This window comes from Panthera onca, chromosome B1 (assembly GCF_046562875.1).
Source record: "Panthera onca isolate mPanOnc1 chromosome B1, mPanOnc1 haplotype 2, whole genome shotgun sequence".
Taxonomy (NCBI): Eukaryota; Metazoa; Chordata; class Mammalia; order Carnivora; family Felidae; genus Panthera; species Panthera onca.
Window position 1 is genome coordinate 73,429,331 of NC_138342.1, and position 18,481 is coordinate 73,447,811.

Consider the following 18,481-nt stretch of genomic DNA (forward strand, 5'->3'; position numbering starts at 1 on the left):
CAGAGTAATGAAAAGTAATCAAGCTGAGCAGGTGAGAGAAAAATCATTATGCAAAATAAGAATAGGTTTAGGGGACTCAGTGACTCCATTAAGTGTAAAAACATTCGCATTACAGGATTCCAGAAGAAGAAGAGAGAGAAGGGAACATAACATTTATTTGAAGAAATAATAGCTGAAAACTTTCCTAATCTGGGGAAGGAAACAGATACCCAGATCCAGGAAGCACAGAGAGTCCCCAACAAAATCAACCCTAGGACGTTCACACCAAGACACATACATTTAAAATGGTAAAAAGTAGTGATAAAGACAGAATTTTTAAAGCAGCAAAAGAAGGCAGTCACATACTTCGAAACCCCATAAGGCTATCAGCTGATTTTTCAGCAGAAAATTTGCAAGCCACAAGGGAGAGGCATGATATATTCAAAGTGCTGAAAGGGAAAAATCTGCAGCCAAGAATATTCTATCCAGCAATGCCAATATTAGGAATAGAAGGAGAGAAAGAGTTTCTCAGACAAACAAAAACAAAAGGAGTTCATGACCACTAAACCAGCCCTCCAAGAAATGTTAAAGGGGATTCTTAATGGAAGGGAAAGACCATATGTATGAAAAGTAGGAAACACAAAAACTTAGAGTAAAAATAAGAATATCTGTAAAAATCAGTCAAAAGATTCACAAAATTAAAAGATGTAAAATATGACACCATGTACATAAAATGTAGGGTGGAAAGCAGTAAAGGGGTTCAAATTTAAGTTAATATAAGCTGCTATGCAGAAGATATTATGTACAAACTTAATGGTAACAACAAGTCAAAAACCAGTAATAGATAGGCAAAGAACAAAGAGAAAGGAATCCAGTATATCACTAAAGAAAGACAATAAACTAGGAAAGAGAGCAAGAGAAGGGCAGGCACAAACTAAAAAAAAAAACAAAAAAACAAAAAAACAAAAAAAAACCCCAAAATAAGTAACAAAATGGCAACAAATACAACTCTGTCAATAATTACCTTGAATGTAAGCAGACTAAATGCTCCACTCAAAAGACATAGGATGATGAAATGGATTAAAAACAAACAAACAAAAACAAAACAAGACCTAGCTTTATGCTGCCTACAAGAAACTCATTTCAGACCTAAAAACCCCTGCAGACTGAAAGTGAGGGGATGAAAGAAACATTTATTAAGCACAATGAGGTAAAGGAAAGCCAGAGTAGCAATACTTAGATCAGACAAAATAGGCTTTAAAACAAAGATTGGCATGAGGGACAAAGACACTATATAACCATAATGGGGACAACCCAACAATAAGGTATAACAATTGTAAATATTTATACACCCAAATACGTAAAGTAGTTAATAAAAACATAAAGGAACCATTCAATAGTAACACAATTATAGTAGGGGACTTTAACACCCCATTTACGTCAATGTACAGATCATCAAAACAGAAAATCAATAAGGAAACAGTGGTTTTGAATGACACCCCGGACCAGATGGGTTTAACAGATATATTTAGGACATTCCATCCTAAAACAGCAGAATACACATTCTTTTTAGGTGCACATGGAACATTCTCCAGAACAGATCACACAGTAGGCCAAAAACAAGTCTCAACAAATTTAAAAAGATCAAAGTCATATCACGCATCTTTTCTGACCACAACACTATAAAACTAGAAATCAACCACAAGGAAAAATCTGGGAAGAACAAAAATACAGAGAGGTTAAATAACATGCTAAATAAACATGGTTGACATGAATGGTCAACCAAGAAATCAAAGAAAAAATAAACACTTACATGAAAATGAAAACACAACCATCCAAATGTTTTGGGTTGCAACAAAAGTTGTTCAAAGAGGGAAGTTTATAGCAATACAGGCCTACCCCAAGAAGAAAGAAAAACCTTAAACAACCTAACCTTGCATGCAAAGGAGCTAGAAAAAGAACAACAAAACCCCAAAACAGCAAAGGAAAGGAAATAACAAAGATTAGAGTAGAAGTAAATGATTTAGAAACTTAAAAATCTCTATAGAGAAGATCAATGAAACCAGGATCTGGTTCTTTGAAAAGATCAACAAAACTGATAAAACTCTAGCCAGACCCATCTTTAATTCATTAATTAATTAGAGAGAGAGTGCATGCGCAGGAACGCACATGCACACAAAGTCATCAAATGGAAGAGGAGAAAAAACTGATACCACAGAAATATAAGTGATTGTTAGAGATTATGAAAAATTATAAACAAATTAGACAACCTAGAAAAAAATGGATAAATTCCTAAAACATACAACTGACCAAAACTGAAGAAGGAAGAAATACAAATTTGAACAGACTGATTATTAGTGAAGAAATTGAGTCAGTAACTACAAAAACTCCCAACAAACAAAAGTCCAGGACCACACAGCTTCACAGACAAATTCTACTGAACATTTAAAGAGTTAATACCTATTCTTCTCAAACTATTCCAAACAATGGAAGAGGAAAAAAAACTTCCAAATTCATTCTATGACCAGCCTTACCCTGATACCAAAACCAAATAAAGACACCACAAAAAAAGAGAACTACAGGCCAAACTCTGATGAACACAAATGCAAAAATCCTCCACAAAATATTAGCAAACCAAATCCAACAATACATTAAAAAAAAAATCATTCACCACAATCAAGTGGGATTTGTTGCTGAGATGCAAGGGTGACTCAACATTCACAAATCAATGTGATACATCACATCCATAAGAGAAAGGATGAAAACCATATGATCATTTCCAGAGATGCAGAAAAAGCATCTGACAAGGTATAGCATCCACTCATGATAAAAACCCTCAACTAATTAGGTTTCCAGGGAACATACCTCAACATAATAAAGGCCTTATATGAAAACCCACAGCTAACACCATACTCAATGGGGAAAAACTGAGAGCTTGTCTCCTAAAGTCAGGAACAAGACAAGGATGTCCACTGTCACCACTTTTATCCAATATAGTACTGGAAGCCCTAGCCACAGCAATCAGACAACAAAAAGAACAGAAGCCAAGTTGGTAAGGAGGAAATAAAATTTTCACTTTTTGCAGATGACATGATACTATATATATATATAAAACCCTAACAATTCCACCAGAAAACTAGAACTGATAAATGAATTCAGAAAAGTTGCGGGATACAAAAAATCAATGTACAGAAATCTGTTGTATTCCCATACACTAATAATGAAGCAACATTAAGTGAAATTAAGAAAATAATTCCATTTACAATTGCACAAAAAAATAAAATAGGAATAAACTTAACCAAAGAGGTGAAAAACCTCACTCTGAAAACTATAAAACATTGATGAAAGAAATTTGGGATGATGAACAGAAGTGGAAAGGAGTTCCATGCTCATGGGTTGGAAAAATAAATATTGTTAAAATGTCTATACTATTCAAAGTAGTCTACAAATTCAATGTAATGGCTATCAAAATACCAACAGTATTTTTCCACATACCTAGAACAATCCTAAAATTTGTATGAAATCACAAAAGACCTCAAATAGTCAAAGCAATCTCAAAAAAACAAAACAAAACAAAACCCTAAACTACAACAAAACAAAAAAAACCCTGCAAAACAACAGATACCTCCAGGTTTTGGGTTTTTTGTGTATCACAATTCCAGACATCAAGTTATATTACAAAGCTGTAGTAATCAATACAGTATGGTACTGGCACAATAACAAACACATAAATCAATGGAACAGAATAGAAAGCCCAGAAATAAACCCACAGTTTCATGGTCAGTTAATCTTCTACAAAGGAGGCAAGATTACGCAATGGGGAAAAGACAATCTCATCAACAAATGGTGTTGGGAAAACTGGACAGCTAAATGCAAATGAAATGGACCACTTTCTTACACTATACACAAAAATTCAGAATGAATTAGGGACCTAAATGTGACATCTGAAACCACAAAAATCCTAGAAGAGATTACAAGCAGTAATTTCTCTGACATTGGCCATTAGCAACATTTTTCTAGATATGTCTCCTGGGGCAAGGGAAACAAAAGTAAAAAACTATTGGGACTACATCAAAATAAAAAGTGTCTGCACAGCAAAGGAATCCACCAACAATTCTAACAGACAACCTACTGAATGGGGGAAGATATTTGCAAATGACACATCTGATAAAGGGTTAATATCCAAAATATATGAGTAACTTATACAGCTTAACACACTAAAAACCAAATAATCCAATGGAAAAATGGGCAGAAAACATGAACAGTCATTTCTCCAAAGACGACACACACAGATAGGTAACAGACACATGAAAAGATGCTCGACATCACTCATCATCAGGGAAATACAAATCAAAACCACAATGAGATACCACCTCACACCTGTCAGAATGGCTAAAATAAAAAACTCAAGAAGCAATAAGTGTTGGTGTGGATGTAGAAAAAAGGAACCCTCTTGTACTGTTGGTGGGAATGCAAACTGGTGCAGCCACTGTGGAAGACAGTATTGCAGTTCCTCAAAAAATTAAAAATAGTACTACCCTACAATCCAGTAATCACACTACTGGGTATTTACCCAAAGAATACAAAAGCAGTAATTTGAAGGCATATATGGACTCCTAGGTTTATTGCAGCAGTTTTTACAACAGCCCAACCACAGAAGCATCCCAAGTGTCCACTGATAGATGAATGGATAAAGAAAATGTGGTATGTGTATACACATACACAAATATACAGCCATATATATAATATATATACACACACATGATATACAACCATAAAAAAGAATGAAATCTTTCCATTTGCAACAATATGGATGGAGCTAGGGAGTATAATGAGAAAACAGAAGAGAAAGGAAAGCTTCCATATACATTGCACAAGGTTAGCAATACCCTGATACCAAAACCAGTCAAAGAAACCACAGAAAAAGAAAACTACAGGCCAGTATCCCTGAAAAACATAGACGATACACACATACACACGGGAATATTATGCAGCCATAAAATGGATGAAACCTTGCCACTTATGACAACAAATAAGTCAGATTGAAAAAGACAAATGCCCTAGGATTTAACTCATGTGTGGAATCTAAAAAATGAATCAAATTAATAAACTAACAAAAAGCAGAATCAGACCTATAATTACAGAAAACTGATGAATGCCAGATGGACTGGGGGTGGAGGAATGGGCAAAGTGGATGAAAGGGAGAGGAAGATACAGGCTTCCAGTTATGGAATGATTAAGTCATGGGTATAAAAGGCACAGCATAGGGAATATAATCAATGTTATTATAATACTGTCGTTTGGTGACAGATGGTAGCTACACTTGTAGTGAGCATAGTATACATATAGAGATGCTGAATCACTATGCTGTGCATCTGAAAGTAATGTAAAACTGTGTTATCCATACTAAAAACATAATAAAAAAAAAACTCATCTAAAAACTTTCTCTTGAAAGTCTCTATGACTGTAACAATGATAAACTAAAACCACCTACTGATTAAAAAAAAAAAAAAAAAAAAAAAAAAAAGACCAACAACTGAGGAACAAGGAAGGTCAGCACAAAGTTAACTCCTGTATTGTAGTAACAGATATCATTGTTAAATAGTCTGTTTCTTTTTAACAGTACTGGAAAAAAAATTGAATTGAGAAATTTTAAAATTCCAGTCAGCTTCGAACTATGGATTTAATAGTCCTAGAAGTTTCTCCTCAACAAGCAATCACGTAATTGTACATCAATTTCAGTACATTGATAGGGACTTTTCAAATTGTTAGCGAGTTTAACTATTACATCCCCGTAGGAAAAGAACACGATGTAGAAGATAAGGGAAAGGGAATAACAGAAATTTTTGAACACTACAAGCTTAAATGTAGAGAGAAAGAAGTTGGGAAAAAATACATATGTGGGTGTTGGTGGGTGTGGGTATATAGGTGTATTTATAGGTATATACGTATATACATATATGTGTATATATATATATACACACACAATCATATTATATACATACACATATATATAATAAAAGAGGGGGAAATATGAAACACCAAGAAGATAACTATCACCTACCACTACCTTTTGAAATTGGCCATGTCAGGGTTTAGGTTGACAGATACACTAAACTAATAAGGGCAGGATTAGACCCCTTTCTCCAATTTCTGTAGTTTTTAAACTATATAAGGAGAAGATAATAGCATATATCTCAAACATTTTCTAAACGGATGACTATTTTAAGACTGTCAGTTGCACCTTACCCACATTTTGTATCTTTACCATTCCCTTCAGATGCCTAAAATCAGGCTAAAAATCTGCCCACACCACAATATACGTAATATGCTATGATTTAGGATTCAAGCAAAGAAAGAAAATGTGCATCTGTTTTGGATTAATGAAATGAGAATTTTCAATAGATAATCCTGAGGTAGTTTTTTGAATTTCCATAGATATATAATCCACCTTCACAAAAATTCTACAATATCATTATATGTGTATGAATTAAGCCGGCCTTTCCCACTATAGTTGTCTTTTAGCTACCTAGAGCTCCTTTCAAAGCCTCCTTTCTTAGGAGGTTAAGAGAATGTGGGTATTTCCTTCTAGTCAAAAGATGCAGGAAATAACATCATAGCAAGTATTTACTTAGGGCTCAGTGCAGAGTGTTGGGTACTCTGCATAGCAATTTATATATACACTTTTAGTTCATCCTTATAACAAAACTAAAACAGTATGATTTTTATTCCAGTTGTCCAAATGTGAAAGATTTTATAGAACCAGTCAGAGATTCCATGGCTGGTAGATGGGAGAAGTACCAAACAGAGGCTGTTTCCAGAACCCATAAAGTTTATCACTAAGATGTACTGCCTGTCTGGTCTAAATTTATTGTTTAGTAAATTTCCAGAACAATAGTTGAGGTTACTGTAACATAAAAACAGAATTGCATTAAAACATTAAAATTTTAAAAACACAATCAACGGATAAGGAAAAGACAAGTACGGGAATTCAAAATGAATTAGCTATGGCAATGAAGCACAAATTTAAACTCAGAGATTTGTTGCAAGTCAGTGCTAAAACGGACCTATCTAGTTCTTTCTTGTGTCAGATAAAAGAAAGACAAGTTTCATCTGGAAGTTGCCTTTTTTCCTGACATTAAAGATAGTCCAAATTTTTCACGGGAATCCTTAAGTAAAGAAAGGGACAGTGTATCACAAGCAGTACTTTCAACATCAGTGGGGCTAAGAACGGAGATATTCCTCAGGAGGTTATTTCTTACGTCTCTCCTCTAAGAAAGCCGGTGGAGGAAGAGTAAATTGGATCACTTAACACTGTAACTTTGTTATAACCCAGTTAAAAACTGGGCTAAGGATCTGAATCGCCATTTCCCCCCAAAAAGATACATAAGTGATAAATAAGCACAAAGTGATGCTGGAGATAGCCATCAGGGAAATGCAAACCCAAACCACAATGCAATACCATTTCACACACACTAGGATAAGGAGAAAAAAGATTAGAACAAGTGTTGGTGAGGATGTGGAGAAATTGGAGCATGCTACAGCCTGAATGTTTATGTCCCTCCATAATTTACATGTTGAAATCTTAATGCCCAATGTGATGGTATTAAGGGGTGATGCTTAGGTCATGAGGATGGAACCCTCATTTAGGGAATTAGTGTTCTTACAAAGGAAACCCAGAGATTCCTTCTCCTTCCACTATGTGGAGACACAGCAAGAAGGTACCAGCTATGAACCAGGAAGTGAATCCTAACCAGCCATCACACTGAATCTGTTGCAGCTTGATCTTTTACTTTCCAGCCTTAAAAAATGTGAGAAATAAATTCCTGTTGTTTATAAGCTACCCAGTCTGTGGTGTTTTGTTGTAGCAGTACAAATGGACTAAGACAAAAGGACTAGGAGTCCTTATACACTGTAAAAAAGTAACTTGCTTTAGAAATAGCTCCTCAAGGAGCACCTGGGTGGCTCAGTCGGTTAAGCATCTGACTGGCTCAGGTCATGATCTCGCAGTTCCTGGGTTTGAGCCCCACATCAGGCTCTGTGCTGACAGCTTGGAGCCTGGAGCCTGTTTCAGATTCTGTGTCTCCTTCTCTCTCTGCCCCTCTCCTGCTCATTCTTATTCTCTCTCTCTCCCTCAATAAACACTAATTTTTTTAAAAAAAAAATAGCCCCTCAAAAGTTTAAACACAGACCTACCATATGACCCAGTAATCCGAATCTCAGTTATGTACCTGAGAGAAATGAAACCATATGTTCAAATGTCTGTATGTACAAAAACTTGTGCATAGATGTTCATACCAACATTATTCATAAGAGCCTAACAATGGAAACTTGAATGTCCATCAACTGATGAATAAATGTGGTACATCCATATTACAGAACAGTATTCAGCAATAAAAGAATGTGATGTACTAATGCATGCTATCTAACATGATGAACCTTGCAAACTTTATGTTCAGTGAAAGAAGCCAGTCACAAAGTACACATATTGTATGATTCCATTTATATGGAATGTCTAGAATCTGCAGATCCATAGAGATAAGTGCTTGCCAGGAGCTGGGGAACAGGAGAGGGTTGGGGGGGATGGAAAGTGACTGCTAACAGTATGGGATTTCTTTCTGGGTGATGAAAACTTCTAAAATTGATCAAAGCTACTTGAGAAGCACTATCATGGGAACTTTTTAATCTAGAAGCATGGAAGCCAAGTATTAATAACAATCTTCCTCAAACATAAGAGAGTCTCACTAAGGTAGAATTGCATTATGATATTATCTACACAGCTAAATTAGGGATAGTTTCAAGGCTGAATGAGCTTATCTATCAATGATTATCATTTAAGCTTTTTTGGATCCTGGATCCTTTAAGGATGTGTTGAAAGCTTTGAAGAAGGTAGGCATGGTGTTACCCCAAGGAGTCTAAATAACTTCACAGACATTAGAGGAGGACTCTCCATGATTGTAGTAAAATAAGACAAAAACAAGAACATTGCATAATGCTGCTTAAATGGAAATGTAATAAGTGAGTGTTGGGGGGGGGAGGGTGGAAAGCTGGGTAACCACAAAAATGATCAAACATCCCCCTCTCCTGGCTTGCAGGACTGACTACCACTGCCTCTCCAGTGAAACTCTAGCATGTCCCTGTAGCTTCCTGGATAAAAATTAAAAGACCCAATAGTCAATTGCTCCTGCTTTCTGGCAGCACTTAATCCAGAATAGACTCTTCACTTTCTTTAAACCTCCCTAAAATCACCTTACCCAAGTCCTTGTGCCAAGCTCACCTGACTCCCTCTTTTTGAGATATTCCATGGTTTTTCAAGGTATGGATCTCCCTTACTGCAGCAGTAAGCCCAATTTTGGCAACAGGTTGTGTTCCTAGTAATATTTGGCTGATAAGAAGCAGTATCATAAAATATAATATGCTATTAAGAGTATGTATATAAATTTTTATGTTTATTAGGACTTTATGTTCTCATTTAAAAATGTGATATAAACTATACTATATAGGAGATAATTACATTGATAAAAGACAATGGATACACCCTAAAATGTTTAGTGTTATTGTGTCTGAATGCTAGTTTATTTTCCGTTTTGCTTTTCTGTATTTCTTATTTTCCTTCAAAGATGGCTTATAATTTAAGAAGAGAGGGGGAGGGGGAAGAAGAAAAACTCCCTTCCAAAAGAATATGAACGAAGAACTTCATATTCAAAATGGTGGTCAGTATGTAAGGTTTTCAAACTTTAGCATATTAGAATTTTTTGGGGTGCTTGCCAAAAATGAAAGGTTCCTGGGTTTCATCCCTGGAGTGAGCCCCAGAAGCTACAGTTTGGACCCCAGGTGATTCTGACCCATCAAGTCTGAGGAGCAACCTTGGGAGAAGCAGTTTTTGGACAAACTAGAACAGAATAATGTACAGATTAACAGAGGAAGGATTGGACTTGTTTAGGCTAAAACAGCAGCAAGCAGAGCCTTAAAGCATGAAGCTGCATGTGTTGAGCACAGGGAGCATGGGTGGTCTGGTGCACAGTGGCTTTCAGGAAGGTGGATTTCATCAATCTATGGGAAACTGAGGACTCCTTTAGAGAACAATTTGGAAAGGTAAAGTGGGTCTAGATTTTACTCAAGTTTCCAACCCATACTGTGGCCACCAATTAGCAATTCACTGGTTTCTTCAATTTATATCCACATTTTTTTTTTTTTTTTTTAGGAAGCAAGTCTAATTTTTCCTTAAACATTTCCACCAGTAATTTTCATTTTTTCAACCCTATCAAATCTTTTTTATCTTCCTAGGAACTCATTGTCTTAGCTTTGCCTATGCTGCCAGTCAATTGAAAACCTACTGCCAGCCAACAAGGAAACACAAAAAACAAAATTAAGTTTAAAAGCCTCCTACTGGGCATCTATAGAAGACTCAAGAATATGAAAAAAATCACTATCTTTCAATATCAGGTTAAAAACCTTCTTAAAAAAGATAAGGGATTTTCCAAAGAGTAATCTGTTCTGTCATTTGTGTCCAGAAATTTTCAAGTGGGAAAGCATTTCTACCTTTAACTATATAAAAGGGATTTTTTAACACTAAAAATGAATGATTTGGGCTTTTGTCTAAAATACAAGGTGAAATAACTTTACAGCTAAAAGAGACTTCAAAGAATAGGTTTTCATTTTAAAGATAACAACTGTTTTATATCTTGTTTGCCCTAATACACTCCAAAATATGTTATATTTTAGCTACAAAAATCCCCTCCATATTTTATGTCACTCAAAGTAGGTGACAAATGTTCTTTGTGAAACCATTTGCTGCAAATCAATTGGCAATATTTTTCAATCATTAAGAAATACTATTTGATATTAAATCAGCTTAATACAAATGGAATAATAGTATCAGGTCTTCATCTTAAGCTTACTGGAGTAGCTAATTTGGGTAACTTAACCAAAAATTTCCAAGTAAATGAGGATCAGTGATAAAGTAAATGAAATAAAAAAAAAACAAGAAAGCAAGAAAGCAGTTGCTTTACAAGAATTTACCTAGAGATGTACTATTCTATTACAAAACTATCATGCATGAAACATACTACGGAAAATGAGGCTGCAAAATGTATTTGCACTGAGATTATCTTAGTAGAAAAGGGAATTTAGAACTTTGAATGATGAGAAACATAAGCCATTTCAGGTGATTTGGAGTAGCCTTCAGCAAACCCACATTCCAACGAACCAAATGCCATGTCTGATGAACACTGCTACAGACTTAAGGTACCCTCACAACCAGAATGCCATTTTGGTAGGTTAATGTCGAAAATTCCATTTTAACAAATGGCCACTTTAATTATGCAAAAATAAATACCCACAATGTACTTTTTCCTCTTTTTACATCTTTGAGTTAAATATTTCCATTGTGATGGTGGACAGAGCACATTGCCTTTAAAACCAAATAGTTCTGGCTCAACTCTTTATTCTGCCACCTACGTTTAATAGATTCACACACCTTTTGGCTTTTGATTCACTGTACAAAAAATAGAGGTACCGTTGACCTCATAATACAAGGATTAAGGGATACCACATACAGAAGGAAAGAAATCCTGGTAGCAGCATTCCCTCAGGAGTGAACTGTCTTCTAATTAGAGAATAAATCACAGTGAATGGTAAGGGACAGGTAGAAAAAAGACACAGAATAGAAAACTTCCCTGTGTCATAAAGGAAAAAGAATCTAAGATATCACAAACAGCTCAGAGGGAAGGTTGGGGGGATGCTGAGACAGAAGAATGTTGGGGAGAGGAGAGGATGGCATGTCAAGACGGAATGAGGTGGTGACCCAAAGAATGGACAGTAAGAAATGCCTGTGCTCAGCCTGGCTCCTAATAAAACCAGGAGGACACACGCTCTATTTTAAGCCCCCCCCCCCCCCTTCTTGTACTTGAATACAAATCTTCAACTAGTAACCCCTCCCCTCAACAAAAAGGAAAAAGTCTGTTATAGAAAACTAGCTTGTGTAAAGACACAGCTGTCTTGGGTAAAGTCAAGTCTTATTAATAAGTCTACTAAATACAACTGCCTTGTGGGAGGTGGTGTTTTGAGGCAACCAAGGCATATGGGCTGTGTTCCAGATTTAAACTCACACAAGGTGGTGAAAAGGGAACACTTCTAAGAGATAAGACATGATCAAGCTGGAGAATCAGTAGGAACAGAGAAATGATCCAAGGGGTATCTGGAAAGAAATTAAACCTCAGAGATATCGGGCAAGGGAGAGAAGAGACAGGGGTCACTTTATTTAAATACATAATAGGACCCAGTGACCCCAGTAGGCTGGCGGGTGAGGGAGAAGGCCAGGGGGCTAACATCTGGTTACATGCCACCGCCAATGGTTGGTAGTCGGTACATATCGGCTCTTTTTTCTTAAGGAATGGATACCATATCAGATACAACTGTTTTCACACTTCTTACAACTATGGGGGAGGGGGGGCAAACTTTTAAAAGTGATATAAAACTTGCATGAAGTTGTACTTTACCTCAAATAGTCAACCAAACTTGCAGAAACTGCTTGGTTGATAGTTGGGAGGAAGGGTGGGGGGAGGAGGGGGAAGCAGGTATTTGTCTAAAACTACTTCACAGCATAACTAGGAGATCACAGATTTTCCATCATGCCAGGTAGAGGAAAGCTGCGATTTTCAGGTAGGCAACTGAGCAGTTTGGGCGCGGGAGTCAGATAGAAGCCTTACAATCATCTCTTTGCTGCAGTATGAATGCTCAGGTCAGTTCCCTTATGAAACGTTTTAGCAACAATATGGCCTTTACAAACAAATGACGAATTACCATGCTACTTTATGTTAACGAAAATGGCTAGACATTTATGTTAGGGTATTGGAGAAACTTTAGCCTTTTCCATTTTTCAAAGTATTATACACGCACAGAGAGAGAGAGAGAGAGAGAGAGAGAGAGAGAGAGAGAGAGAGAGACGGAAGGCTAAACGCGTTTCCTTGGTAAACAGGTGCTGCAGGATGGAGGTGCAGCCACTCCCTTCCCCTGGGAAGGCTCTGAGCAAACCTCCCCCCCCCCCCCCCCCCCCCCCCGCTATAAGGAACGGAGTCCGGGAAGGGGGAGTTGGCATGGTTCAACGCAGAGGTTATTAGTACACAAGTGCTGGCATTCGGTCCATTTAGAATTCCAAAATAGAAACTAATGCTACCTCCGCTTAAAATAAACCAAGGGACTATTTGTCAAACTGCAAATTTCCTCATTACTACCGAGAAGCAGAAGGAGAAAAGGGGCGGCAAGAAACTCACGAGGGAGTCTCCCACAGGCTCACGCGTCTCCCAGGTGCAGTCCGTCTTGCACAGGGTCCGCTTCTATGGTGACTGTGACTTCAACCCTGGAGCATCGCAACCAGGGAGGGAATACTCGATACCCAGTTTGACCAACCCCTGCTGCACCTCAGGAACCCCGGGCTTGCTCAGGTAGATTATGCAGAATGTAAGCCCAGCTCCTCTCCTGAACCCGGTCCCCAAAGGGAGCTAGCCTTCCTGCCCTCGGCCAGCAACCGCGTCTGCTCGCTTCTACCTTTGCTCATGATCCTCGCTCCGACTCCTCCAGTCCCAGGTGACGGGCGCTGGAACGCACGGGTGCAGCGGCCGCTATTTGTAAACACGCTCCACGTGCGCTCGCCCAGCCCCATTCGCAAGCCGCTCGTGGCACCTGAGGATGAGTAGCTTTCTCCAGAGCCCTCAGAGGGTGCGATTTTTATTCCACCTGAGAGAGGAGGAAGCCTCGCCCCCAGAGGCGAGCCACTGAAAGAAGGACCAAGACAGGGTGGACTTGGACCGCCCCCTGCTGGCCGACTAAATAGTCTGCAGGCTAGAGCAGGCAGGGCTTTAGCCAAACCCACGCCGCGCCTAAAGAAGCTGCAGCGGCCGGCCCCGCCCCCGCCCTCTCGCCGAAGACCCCGCCCCCGGGCCGCGCGCACTCGCCCGCGCAGGCCCCACCCCCTTGCCGACACAGCGTTCTTGCGGGGGCGCGCGCGTGCACCCTAATCCCCCGCCTTCCGGCTCCGGCGGCGACGCTCGCCGCTTGCCGCTGCCGCCGCGCCACCAGTGTCAGCCTCCCTCTAGAGACTCCATTTGCTTTCAGGGCGGTCTGGCCCCCGCGCGGGCTGGCGGAGAGCGATGCCCCCGGCCCGCTGACTGGCGTCCCCTGGGCCAAGCGCTCGCTCGCTGCGGCGGTGACACCCTGGTCGCCGGCGTCCACGGAGGAATCCGGGCTCCCTCCGCGTGAGCAAAGACGTCCCGCGCTCCGGAGCTCGCCCTGCGGGGAGAGGCCCTCGCTAACGCGGCTTGTCTCTGACCTCTTAATTTCAGGAGGTAGGCAATTCAGGTCCCGCTGTCACTCCAGATAATGCCTAAAAGCATTATTTGTCGGATTTTGCCATCACACTGATAGGAGGCGTTAATTTTCTCAATATAGTTACAGGATAGATACGAGTAATGCCACAGACCCTGATATTGAAAAAAAAAATGTTTTTGGTATTTTCCTTTAGGTTTCGGAGGCACCGAGTGCTTATACAGCTCCCCACAGGAACTACTTCTGTTGGCCCATCGAGGATCATCTTTCACCAGGATTATTTTAACATCTTCACTGAGCCTTCCACTCCATACCTTCTACCATGAGTTCTGATTTCTACCAATGAAGTTTTTGATGCTTGCTTTAATCATGTGACACCACCTCTTGTCCGCCTTTTGCCTTTCCAGTTGCCAAATACATTAGGTATAAGTTTGTGTCATGTTAAAGTACAAAGTTTTCTGCCTGTCCATTTTCACCTTATTTGCACTGCTCACTTCTGTCCAGCTTGCCTTATCTCGCCTGCCTATGATTTCCATAACCACTCACTTGAATAATTAATCTCTAGCAGTCCTTGCCTAGAAGAGGCTGTATTCCATACAGTACATTGCCTGACAAAGACAGCGTCAGCGGATGAGTTTTTCCATTATATTTTCCCATATGTCATGTCTACAAGTCCTCTCTTAAACTATTTATCCCTGGCACATTTCCCAAAGTACTCCCACCTGAGTCTTAGTTCCTTTAGCAAAGAGTCTCTACCTGTAATGAAAAGAAGAATTAAATACACAATAGGACTGTTTTAGAGACCTTACTGGTACAGATTGGTTGCAGTCTCCTTTGAGATTGCAGTTCATGAAAAGACCTTAAACTAAGTAAGGAGGAAGAAAGAAGATAGGTTTAGTTAAAACTAGTCCTTGTTGAAAGAACTTTGTAGGCTTTAAACAACAAAGTGAAGAGAGTCACATAGGCCTGGCCTGGAAATTGGCCAGCATACCATCCATCTAGGTCCTGCGGAGAAGGGACGGGATCTTAAAATCCCATTTTCTAGTCTCATTGTATTCAAATCTAAGTTGTTAAATATCTTGTTCTAGTAATTGCTTAAAATATTGGACATTTAAAATGTTGGGGAAACGTAAGCGTGTGGTGTTGACAATTAAGGACAAGCTTGACATTATTAAGAAACTTGAGGAAGGCATATCTTTCAAAAAGCTTTCTGTAGTGTATGGAATTGGTGAATCCACGGTTCGTGATATTAAAAAGAACAAAGAAAGGATAATAAACTATGCAAACAGTTCAGATCCTACAAGTGGGGTATCCAAACGTAAATCAATGAAGTCATCGACATATGAGGAACTTGATAGGGTTATGATAGAGTGGTTTAACCAACAGAAAACAGATGGGATTCCAGTGTCCGGAACAATTTGTGCAAAACAAGCCAAATTCTTTTTTGATGCTCTGGGAATGGAAGGTGATTTTAATGCATCATCTGGCTGGCTAACTCGATTTAAGCAGCGCCATGGTATTCCAAAGGCTGCTGGTAAAGGAACAAAATTAAAAGGAGATGAAACTGCTGCCACTGAATTTTGCGGTAACTTTCAGGAATTTGTCGAGAGAGAGAATCTACAACCGGAGCAAATTTATGGTGCTGATCAAACTGGATTGTTCTGGAAATGTCTACCATCAAGGACATTAGCTCTTGAAACTGAACAAACTACTTCTGGTTATAGGTCAAGCAGAGAGAGAATCATTATTATGTGTTGTGCAAATGCCACTGGTTTACACAAGCTTAATCTTTGTGTTGTGGGAAAAGCAAAAAAACCCCGTGCGTTCAAAGGAGCTGACCTTTCAAATCTTCCTGTCACTTACTTCAGTCAAAAAAGTGCATGGATAGAACATTCTGTTTTCAGACAGTGGTTTGAAAAGTACTTTGTGCCACAGGTACAGAAGCATTTGAAATCCCAGGGGCTTCTAGAAAAAGCAGTGCTTCTTTTGGATTTTCCCCCAGCACATCCAAATGAAGAATTATTGAGTTCAGATGATGGCAGAATAATTGTGAAATATTTGCCACCAAATGTCACAAGTCTAATTCAACCTATGAGTCAGGGGGTTCTAGCCACAGTAAAAAGATACTACCGAGCGGGACTTCTTCAGAAATACATGGGTGAAGGAATTGACCCAAAAATGTTTTGGAAAAATTTGACAGTGTTGGATGCAATTTATGAAGTATCAAGAGCTTGGAACATGGTAAAATCTAGTACCATAACCAAAGCATGGAAAAAACTTTTCCCTAGCAATGAAGAGAATTCAGGCATGAACATTGATGAAGGAGCCATTTTAGCAGCTAACTTAGCAACAGTTTTACAGAATACAGAAGACTGTGAACACGTTGACATTGAGAATATTGATCAGTGGTTTGACTCTCGGAGCAATGACTCAAGCTGTCAGGTGCTAACAGACAGTGAAAGTGCTGAGGACCAGGCCAAGCCTGCTGAACAAAAACATTCCAATAAGACTAGAAAAGCAGAACTGAATCCAGAGAAGCATATTAGCCATAAAGCTGCACTTGAATGGACCGAAAATTTACTGGATTATCTAGAACAACAAGAGGACATGCTTCTGTCTGATAAACTGGTATTACGGAGGCTTCGAACAATAATAAGAAGAAAACAGAAGATCCAAAATAACAAAAGTCACTAATAATACTCTTAAGTGTATTTGTATCTTTGTGACTTTATCTGCAGTGGAACTTCATTATCTTCTTTGAAGTGCTGTGGATTTTAAAGCTAAATACATTTTATAAATGATTTCAGGATTAGATGCCATTTTGGATTACTTAAATTACTGCTCTTTAATGTTGATTCTAGTACGTGACCATTTCCATCCATGTAACTTGTTTGTTTACTCTTTCTAATCTGTATTATACTAGTTAGATCATAAGGTACCTGAGGCCAGATATCTTGTGTCTGTTTTGTGCCTGAATTTCAATGTGTCTAATAGAGGACCGTGCACACTATAGGCAATCAATAAATCTTACTTAAATTAAATTTTTATGACTTGCTCTGAACTCCAGTTTCCAAATGAAATATGTTGGGGGTAAGTTTCCATTTCTATGATGTTTCCATCTGCTGAAATTTTTGGAACTTAGCAAAAATTTGTCTGTGCAACGAGAGCACTAAAGGAAAATAGTCTCAAACCTGAAATATGGGATTCTATATCAACAGTATTTGGGTAGTCAGCAATTCAGATTGGCCATCTCTGAGTATAATGAAGGAAGAAGAAACATAAAATGTCTCCAGGGAGAGGGCTTGCACTTCACTTTTATTCCAACTGACAGCAGGGAGAGTTCCTTCAGAGTTGTAAAAAGAATGCCATCCCCATTTCAGAAAAAATAGTTTTCAGTTCCCAAACCATCGTAATCAGAAGAGGTAAGAGTTATACTTTGTTGTCTTTCATTTCAATTCGTCATTAGATATATCAATAGTTCTTGTTTTTATTTATTATTTAAAAAAAAATTTTTTTTTTAACATTTATTTATTTTTGAGACAGAGAGAGACAGAGCATGAACAGGGGAGGAGCAGAGAGAGAGGGAGACACAGAATCTGAAACAGGCTCCAGGCTCTGAGCTGTCAGCACAGAGCCCGACGCGGGGCTCGAACTCACGGACCGTGAGATCATGACCCGAGCCGAAGTCAGACGCTTAACCGACCAAGCCACCCAGGCGCCCCAATAGTTCTTGTTTTTAATAAGCTGTTTGATATTTATATAACACTTTAAAGCTTACAAATTATGTTGTTTACTTTCTTATAGCATATTTTTTTCTGAGGATAATTGAGAACAAAAGCATGCATAAAATTTGTGGAACCATCCACCACATGAACAGTGGACTAACATTAAGTAGAACATGAGAAAGATTATTATAGAAGAGTATGGGCTGCTGTGTGACCATGGGCAAATTATTTAACCCATATGTGAATTAGGAGTAATACCTGCCTTAAAGAGTTTTTGTGAGCAGCATATGATTTAATGTATGGATTTTAAGTATTATGGGCTTAGAAGAGGACCTGACTCAGCTTAAGTCCTCTTGAATGTTAGCTACTGTTACTGAGTTCCTGAAACTATGAGTTTCAAAAGTTATGCTGAACAGACCCGGTGTGTGACTCAACTGTGAGGTTGCTGTGTT

The 18,481-nt window shown here is 38.7% G+C and overlaps 2 protein-coding genes across 2 annotated transcripts in view; one reads left to right on the top strand and one right to left on the bottom strand.

Moving 5' to 3' along the window:
- FAM13A (family with sequence similarity 13 member A) overlaps window positions 1-13,708 on the bottom strand; it is a 368,680-nt gene extending 354,972 nt beyond the window's left edge. Inside the window, exon 1 of the mRNA XM_078445914.2 lies at window positions 13,528-13,708. The gene's annotated coding sequence lies outside the window, so the exon portion shown is untranslated. The remainder of the gene's footprint in view (window positions 1-13,527) is intronic.
- Window positions 13,709-13,994: 286 nt separating this feature from the next.
- TIGD2 (tigger transposable element derived 2) lies at window positions 13,995-17,345 on the top strand. The gene is made up of 2 exons (XM_060654644.2): window positions 13,995-14,324; window positions 14,501-17,345. The coding sequence occupies exon 2, from the start codon at window positions 15,421-15,423 to the stop codon at window positions 16,996-16,998; it is 1,578 nt and encodes a 525-aa protein (XP_060510627.2). The 5' UTR covers window positions 13,995-14,324; window positions 14,501-15,420; the 3' UTR covers window positions 16,999-17,345.
- Window positions 17,346-18,481: the final 1,136 nt, after the last annotated feature.